The 8,990-nt window shown below is 54.7% G+C and overlaps 1 protein-coding gene across 1 annotated transcript in view; it reads right to left on the reverse strand.

Moving 5' to 3' along the window:
• Positions 1 to 15: 15 nt before the first annotated feature.
• Positions 16 to 8,990, reverse strand: part of SPATA21 (spermatogenesis associated 21) — a 22,384-nt gene continuing 13,409 nt past the window's right edge. Inside the window, exons 8-13 of the mRNA XM_004679350.1 lie at positions 6,720 to 6,857; positions 5,240 to 5,311; positions 5,015 to 5,132; positions 1,378 to 1,553; positions 500 to 677; positions 16 to 73 (exon numbers count right to left, since the gene is read on the reverse strand). Of these exons, the coding sequence (XP_004679407.1) occupies positions 16 to 73; positions 500 to 677; positions 1,378 to 1,553; positions 5,015 to 5,132; positions 5,240 to 5,311; positions 6,720 to 6,857 (740 nt within the window). The remainder of the gene's footprint in view (positions 74 to 499; positions 678 to 1,377; positions 1,554 to 5,014; positions 5,133 to 5,239; positions 5,312 to 6,719; positions 6,858 to 8,990) is intronic.

Genomic DNA, 8,990 nt, shown 5'->3' on the forward strand with positions numbered 1-8,990 from the left:
TCAGGACCTGCAGGCTCAGTGTGTTCGGGCCAGCACAGAGCTGAGCCACTTGCGGCTGTCAGAACTCTGTTCCCTAGGGACAGGGGTGAAGGGAAGGGGGAAAGAAGTGAGCTGGGCTCCCTTGCCCAAGGGGGGGGCCTTAGCTGGGAGATGACGGCGCCTGATTCCCATCAGTGCCCTTGTATCCCAAGGGGAACTGCTCTTCCTAACGTGGAGTCAGGCTTGGGCATGGGAGATCAGCGTTCACCCCTGCATGGGAAGGCAGTTAGTACCAGCCTAAGAGAAAGTAGGTGCCTCTGAGGACTGGGTTCGGGAAGGCACATGTACTACGCCTCAGTCTGCCCGGTGCACTAGCCCTCAAGGTGAGTCCCCTTCATCCTTTCCATTTCTCCCTGGAGCAACATTCCAGGCACCACCTCTTGGAAGGGTGGATTCCACTGGGGTTGCACCAGGGGCCTCCGGAGAAAAGAGATGCTTGAGCCTGGGCTGGGGCACCCACCTGCTTCCTTGAGATCCTGACTGAAAGAAGAGGCTCCGAATGTCAGGCCCCAGGCAGGTGGGGGTGAACTGATCCAGCACGTAGTGGTTTCCCTGCTTCCGGCGGACCGTCTTCTTTTCCAGCCGTGGACAGAGCGGGATGCAGGGCACCTGGGCGTAGGGGCTCTGCAGGTTGGCAGCTGTCGAGGGCAGAGGAGGCAGGAGTGGGGAGGTGTCGCAGCACGCCCAGCCTTGGGAGGCGGGCGGACCCAGGAGGAATCCCAGCGTTGCCACATAGTTCCCTTGCGTCAGCCGCTGGGTGTGGCCGGTCTCCACCGGTCTGAGCTGAGGTGTGACTGTCCACACCTCCCAGCCCGTGGTGTAGTCAGCCCTGCCCTGCCAGCACTGGGCTGAGTGTCGAGGGCAGTAAGGGCTACAAATGGCCTCCGAAGGAGCAGCTGTAGCTTTGTAAGGGTTTTGGCCCGGTCTGGCAGATGCTACAGACTCAGAAGCTCACCCATCACATTGCGGGCACCTAATGAAATGGCACAGGCTTTACAGTGGGCCCGAGTAGAAACACACTAGCTGTGGGGCCTGGGGCAAGCTGCTGAAACTTCCCGCTTCAGGTTCTCATCTGTAAAGCGGGCTACAGATGTGATGATCAGGGTTGAATGCTGGCTGTCTGCAAAGGGTTCAGCACAGCCAGGGACCCCAGGAGGTCCTTAGAAGTAATGGGCTGGGATTGCTGGTCACGCTCTAGGTCCCGGTTCTTGGCACAGGCGGGTGGGGAGAGTCTGTGCAGAAGGCCCTTGGCGTAGACTGCAGGTCAGCTGTGAGGGGGGCTGTGTGGGGCTTGGGAAAGAGGCCGGGGAGCAGGCCCTGCCGCACTGGGGCCCTCACCATAGTTCTGCTGCTTCAGCCGACTCAAGATCCTGAGGACCCTTCGTTCCGGGACTTCAAAGTTGTCTGCCTGCTGGGGCGGGTAGGGATGCTTCTTCCGGGACCGCAGTTGGCCTATGGCCAATTCCATCTCTCGGGCCTTATAAGTGCCTTCCTTCAGCTTCTTCTGGTAATAGCTGGGGGAGCGGGCGCGCTCGGCTCAGCCTCATGTGTTTAACTTACCGCCTCCTCCCTCACCCTTCCCGAGCCCTGCTCTGTCTCACGGGCTCTGGAGCAGGGACACGGCTGGAGTTGGGGGCCGGGGTGCGGTCCTGGCTCTGCCTCCATCTACTTCTTGACACACAGGGCGCAGCAGACCTCTCTGGTCTCCCTGCTGCTCCCCTCAGCAGTGGATTTCAGTCAGTCCTGGTTTGCTCCCCACTCCGTCTCTGGTGAATCCTCTCACCACCACTCCCCTTGCACTGCTGGCCTGCACCCCAGTTCTTGTATATGTAAATCGTAAAAAAATAAACCAGTGACCTAGTGGGAGAGGCAGACCAAGAACAAATAATATGACAGCATATTGGTAGGCATGGGTGCTTCGAGGGAACGTCAGGAAAGGCCGAGGGCAGTGAGGGGCTGGTTTCCTCGCTGGTCACTGAGCACCTGGGAGGAGGTGACAAACAGAACGAGGAGAGGGGACATGCCACTGGCTATCAGAGAAAGTCTTTGAGGCAGACGTATTACCACAGAAATACAGTACTAAACGAGATCATGATGAACAATTACACACCAACAAGTTGGACAACCCAGAAGAAACGGGTGAATTCTTAGAGACATCACCAAGACTGAGACATAAACAGAAAATCCAAACAGAAAGATTACTAGTAAGGAGGTAGAACCAGTGATCTAAAACCTCTCAACAGAAGCCCAGGATCAGGTGACTTCAGGTGAAGTCTCTGAAACATCTGAAGAATCAGTTCCAAACCTTCTCAAACTGTTTCCAAAAATAACAGAGCAAAGAGCATGTCAAATTCATTTTTACAGGGCCAGCATTACCCCGATGCCAAAATCAGACAAGAATGTCACAAGAGGGGCCGCCCTGCTGGCCTAGGGGTGAACACCACTATGACCTGAGTTTGATCCCTGGCCAGAGAGCTGACCCACATGGTGCAGCAGGCCTCTCCTGCCTCACCCTGCTGCTCCGCTCAGCAGTGGACTTCAATGGATGCACCTGTTCTACTCCCCACTCAGTGTCTAGTGAATCCTCACACACACACACACACACACACACACACACACACACCCCACACACACCTCTGGCCTGCACCCAGCTCTTGTATGCATAAATAAATAAAAAAATGGATGAATAAAAAATAAAATAATGGATGAATAAATGATGATCTATTCATGCACCAGTCATACATACATCCCTTAGCGACACTCTGGTCAACCACGGATTGACCACTTAACACCGCAGAGGTCCCAGTAGGCTGAACCATGCCTCTAGATGTGTGGTAGGCTGACTATCAGGCTTCTGTAATTACACTTAGGGCATCTGAACAGCTTCTCAGAATGCATCCCCATGGTGAAGCGACCCATGACCACATGGCCACATGCAGCGTGAACTACTGGTCACCACACCAAGGATCAACACCCACCGCGTTAGGTGAGTGCGAGAAGCCAGAAACTAAGACACACACCGTTCACGTCCATTTGTCTGAAGTTGTAAAACAGATGGAACCAATCTGTGATGAAAAATATTAGAAAGTGGTTGCCTCTGGAGGGGCGGGCCCTGGGGAGGGTCAGAGGGCACTTTCTGGGTCACAGTGAAGTTCAGTATGGAGAGAAGGGTTCAGGCTGCCTGGGTGAGCGTTTGCGGGGATCTGGGTGGTGAGACACTTTACACCTTACACAGCCAATTACACCTTGAAAGGTGAAAAGAAAAATGTCTTCACAAATATTAACCGTCAATGAATGAGAAGTATGCTCAAGTATTAAGAGGGAAATGACTATGATTTGCTTTGAAATGAATAAAGATAATATGAGTCAACGGCTAGAGCTCGAAAAGGACAAGGAGAAAGAGGGTAAAATGAGGGTGGCAAAATGGCAGCGATACGGTCTAGATGGTGTATATGCGTGGAAGTGTCCACTTACACATATAAGAACTGGGGTGGAGGCCAGAGGTGTGTGTGGGGTGGGGGGGGCGGTGAGAGGATTCACCAGAGACAGAGAGGGGAGCAGAACAGGCAGATTGATGAAGCACACTGCTGAGGGGAGCAGCGGGCGGGTCAGAAGAGGTCTGCTGCGCCCTGTGGGTCACCCCCTGGCCTGGATTGAACTCCTGCTGCAGTGGCTGCAGACAGCGTCATAGTGCTGAGACTTAACCCCTTGCACCACCAGCGAGGCCCTCCCTGTAACATTCTTTTAACTTTGCCTGTATGTTTGAAAATTTCAATAAACAAAAGGAGAAGATAAACAGTGACATTTTAAAGCAAAAAGGAATTAATGGATAGTTTTTCTTTAGGGAAAGTGTTTTGTGATTGGGGTGAGCCAACCAGGGACTTCAAGATGATGGGAAATAATCATTCAACTGGGCTCATGTGTACCTGGAAACTTGCTTTACTCATTTTTAAAATGACACAGTTAAGTCATTCAGAGTCATACAGAGAGTGATTTATAGCTGCTGGGAGGAGAAAAGGTCTCTTGTCTTTTAGGTTGCTAAATCAGTGTTGTTGAAGCAACCTGCTGAAACTCCTCCCATCCCCTGAGCTCAGACTGAAAAGATGGATAGGGCAGGAAAAGATGAATTCATCTTCCCAAGCCACAGAGACCAGCCTCGGTGTGATGCACAGACAGGGCGGCTGGGTGTCAGCTCCTGCCTCTCCTTCTGGCCTTGAGTGTTCATGCTGTTTTGAAAACAGACATCTCTTCCTGAGATGGGCTCTCGTTATCTGACCCTTCCTGGAATTATGGCAGGTTTCTGTCTCTAGAGCCCTCTGAGGCAGGTGGTGTACCACAATCCTTTTTTTGTTGTTGTTTGCTTATTTGTTTCTTTTCTTTATGTTTGCATACAAGAACTGGGGTGCAGGCCAGAGATGGGGGGATGAGAGGATTCACCAGAGACACCGCGAGAACAGATCAATCAGATGGACGAAGTACACAGCTGAGAGGAGCAGCGGGTAGGTCACATGCTGCGCCATGTGGGTCACTCCCTGGAGCGGATTGAACTCATGGTGCAGAGACTGCGGACAGCTTCATAGTGCTGTGCTTTAACCAGCTGTGCCACCAGGAGGGCCCTCACTTTCCTTTTCTGAGCTGTGAGTATTGGAGAAAGAATTTCCTTTGCCCCAAGTTAACTAAATTAGGAGGGTGTGAGTGTGGGGCCCCCAGCTGCCACGTTTCCCACTGGGAAGGGCCCAGTTGAATGAGCCGGAGAGATAAAGCCTCGTGATTCACCTGGGTCCTATCCAAGTATTCCTAGTGTTCCACCTCCCCCCCACCCCCAGGTTATAAGAGCCAACACCTTCCCGTTGGCTAAACCCAGTTTCACCTGGATTTCTATCACTTGTGACTAGGGGCCTAGCTACCCAGCATCCTCAGGTGCCAAAGGCCAGGTGCCATTTCTCTGTGACAGCCTCCCCGCAGCCCCACTCACTTGGTGATCTCCTCCAGGGCTGCCTCAGGGAAGGCCAGCATCTCTACCAACAGGGACAGGATCTCAAAGAGCAGTGTGTGGGGGTTCGAGGGAGCCATGTCCATCAGGGCGTTCTGTTCTGGGGATGTGGGATGGGGGCTGCCATTACACAGCAGCCCTGGAAGCCCACGGCTGTCCCCCCGCCCCAGCCTCAGCTGTGACTTCCCTGGGCTCGCCTCGGCTCACCCACAGAACAGAAGAAGCGCTTGGTGTCTGTCATCACGGCCAAGAAGTCTTTGAAGCTCACGCGACCATCTCCTGCGGGGGCAGAGGGATAACGGGTGGGCAGGGGCCTTGCAGAACAGATCCAAGCGCAGCAACCCAGGCAGGCTAATAGCACTCACTCACTGGGTCTGATTAGAAAAGCGACATGTATTCAATGCAGGAAGGGCGGCAGGAGCACAGAAGGAAATCTCTTGGGTTAGAAGCTCCAAAGTGGGCTCTCCCTGGTGGCACAACAGGTTAACTTGCAGCACTATGAAGCTGTCGAAGCTTCTGCAGCAGGAGTTTGATCCCAGCTGGGGAGCTGACCCATAGGGCGCAGTAACTCTCTCCTGACCCGCCTGCTGCTCCTCTCAGCAGTGTGTTTCGTCGATCTGCCTGTTCTGCTCCCCACTCTGTCTCTGGTGAATACTCTCGCCCCTCTGCAACTCTGGCCTGTACCCCAATTCTTAAATTAAATTAAATTAAAGTAAGTAAATCTTAAAAAAAAAAATAAGTCCTGGAAACTTGGGTGTCGGTCATATCTCAGGTCCCCCACTTACTAGCCATATGACCCCAGCAAAGTCGCCTAACCCCACTAAGCCTTAGTATTCTCACCTTTAGGGTGAGGGTAACCCCAGTGCCTTTCTCCCTGGCGGTAAAAGGCAGGAAAGTGCTTAGATGAGGGCCGTGGCTGTAACCCAAGCTCACTAAATGACAGCCATTGCTATGATTTGATCCCGGCGTCACCTCCTCCAGGAAGTCTTCCTGCCTGCCCCCTTGCTCCAAGCCACTTTAATTACACACTACTTCTTTTCGTGCCGTGTCACTTCCGTATCTTCTGTGTCACTCTCTGAGTACCTCAGGGCCAGTCCCACGGGCTCCTACACATCTCTTTATTCTTGGCAGCTAGCAGGGAGAGGGACACACAATAGGCATTGAATAAACGCGTAGGGGATGGTTAATACCGGCAGCCAATGTCTCCTGGTCCATTCTGAGCACCAGGCACTGTGATCCACGCTCTGCCTGAGGGATCTCATTTAATCCGTGTGGTAGCTTGTGAGATGGGGAAACTAGGCTTGATGAAATTCACTGACTTGTGTGATGGGATAGAGCTAGCGAAAGCATGACCAAATTGGGGAGAAATACCCAGTGACACCAGCACCTCAAAGGACATGGTCTCAGAGATCATCTACATCGTGGGGTCAGGCATAGGTCTTGGTTACGTCTGGGTCCCAACAGCCTGGCACTCAGCAGGTATTCCCAGGGCACTGATTGGGGGGGGCTAGGATCGGCTACTTAATTGGTGGGACCCCGTAGAAGATGAAAATGCAGGACAGGCTCCTTATTCACAAAATATTAAAAATCTCTAGACCATGACAGCAGCACATTCAGCCATGGCCAGGGCCCTTGAAGTGACTCGCCCCAGCGACGGTGCAGGTCCCCTTTGAAGCCCCCCACTCACCATCAACATCAGCACTTATCAGGGCGGCCTCCACCTGGCCCCGTGTCAGGGAGATGCCCACGAGCAGCAGGATCTTCTCCAGGCTCTGCGCGTCCACATGGCCCTGGCCACTGAAGAGCTCAAAGTAGCTGCGGAAGGCTGGGGTGGACGGGAGGTGACGTCAGGCTGGGGACATCTCGTGTCCACTTTTTTTTTTTTAAGATTTATTTATGCATACAGAGCTGGGTACAGGCCAGAGGTTTGGGGAGGGGATTCACCAGAGACAGAGTGGGGAGCAGAACAGGCAGACTGACCAAAATACATTGCTGAGGGGAGCAGGGGGTGAGACAGGAGAGGTCTGCTGCGCCCTGGGAGTCACTCCCTGGCTGGGGATGGAACTTGAGCTGCAGGGGCGTGACAGCTTCACAGTGCTGAGACTTAACCCCCTGCACCCCCAGGGAGGCTCCGCTCATTTCCACTTTTCAGCCCGTCTCCCATGTCTCCCATCTCCCTCCTCCCCAGCATTCTCTACCAGGGTGGCCAGGTGGAGAGGCGAAGGTAAACCAAGAGTCCCATGAACTCTTCCGCTCTCTATGACGCGGTCACAGCGCTCAGCCAGTGCACAAGAGCTAAGCCAGCTGGCAACCTTCCCTGCAGCAGGGGTGCACGCTCACAGGCACTCCACATGGATGGCCAGGCTGGTGCTAAGCTCTCTCAAGCCGGCTTCTCCTCTAATCCTTACAAGAGCCTTGTCAGAGTGGAATGCGTAGCCCTCTGTGAGAGCGGGGAAACTGAGGCTCAGAAGTCCGATGGGTCTTCCTGCTTCTTAAGTTGTGCCCTTGGGTGCTCTGTGGTCATTAATCTAGATGGACATGGCTTCTAGCTCAAGTCGTACGAACCAGAGCAGAGGACCGGGAAGATGCTGGAAAGACTGTGGGTACAGAAGCCGCGTCCTGATCATCACATGGGGGGTGGGGGGGCTGGTTTCTCAGTAACCCACTGACCGGGTGAGGGCCAACTATGCCGTTTAATAAGCTGGCCGGCTGTTACGGGGCTGAGTTCTGTTCCCCGCATTTCATCCTGGAAGCCGTGATCCTCCAGTACCTTCTACTGTGGCTGTACTTGGAGATAGGGCCTTCGAAGCAGTGAGTAAGCTAAAATGGGGCCATACGTCTGACTGGCGTCCTTGCCAGAGGAGGAAGTGTGGACACACAGAGTCCCTGGGGAAGGGAGCGTAGGAACAGGCTGCACAAGGACACCATGATCTGCCCGCCAGGGAGAGAGGCCTGGGCAGAGACCGGCTGGCACCTTGATCTCGGCCTCTGGCCTCCAGAACTCAGGAAATGTGAAGCTACCCAACCCAGCTTGTGGTGCCCAAGCCAGTGGGTGCAGGTGTCCAGGGAGTCAGGGCGCTCCCCAGCCGCGACTTCTTATCTGAAAGGGGGTGTGATAGCAGTGAGCCCTCCAAGAGCATCTCATGAAGTCACTGCCTGGCAGACCCTCGTCTCTGACCGTGGAGCTGTGTGGGAGCAGAGGGCAGGGAGAACGAGGGAAGTGGTGCTCATGGGAGGACTCACTGAGAGGGGAATGTGAGCCCTCTCTCAAGAGCAGGGGGCGTCCCCCGACATGCACAGTGCCGGCCCATGGGAGCAGGGCAGCCAGCCCTTTCCCCTGAGACCAGGGTGCCCCTTGTGGTGGGGACCCCGAGTCTCCTGGCCCAAGATGCTTGCTGTGCACAGACCGATCAGGCAGGTGGGGCGGGGGGCGCTGGGTGTGGGGGAGCCCCTCCAAAACTGGCTGGGGAATTTGGATGATAAAGGGGTGAGCTTCAAGGATGGAGTCCGGGAGGCAGGACAAGTCACTGTGGCCAGGCAGGTCACAGACTTGAGAAAGTGTTTCACCCAGGGAGGGGTGGGGAGGAGGGGGCCACACATCCTCCGGTCCAGGCCAAGCTGGCCACAGGGGTGGCTGATTAGTGGTCTCTGGAGCCCACAGGAAGCCGCAGATCGCTCCCCCTTCCCTCCTCTTCCTCTATCCTCCGGCCCCCCTCCTCCCCCTCCTCCTCTTCCTCCTCTCCTCTGTTCCCTTCTCCTTCCATTTCCCTCCTCCCCCCATTCTCCTTCCCTCCCCTCCCCTCCTCCTCCCCCTCATGGCTCAGGGAGGTGAGTTTTGGGGGGTCCAGCCCCAAGGGGATGGACAGCCAGTGCATAGCACCTGCCCGGGATGACGGGCAGAACTTCGTGATATTTTGGCAGGGTGAAGTGGTGGGACAGAGGCCCTGCCCAGGACTCG

This window comes from Condylura cristata, unplaced genomic scaffold (assembly GCF_000260355.1).
Source record: "Condylura cristata isolate star-nosed mole 26May11 unplaced genomic scaffold, ConCri1.0 scaffold00008, whole genome shotgun sequence".
NCBI classification, from domain to species: Eukaryota; Metazoa; Chordata; class Mammalia; order Eulipotyphla; family Talpidae; genus Condylura; species Condylura cristata.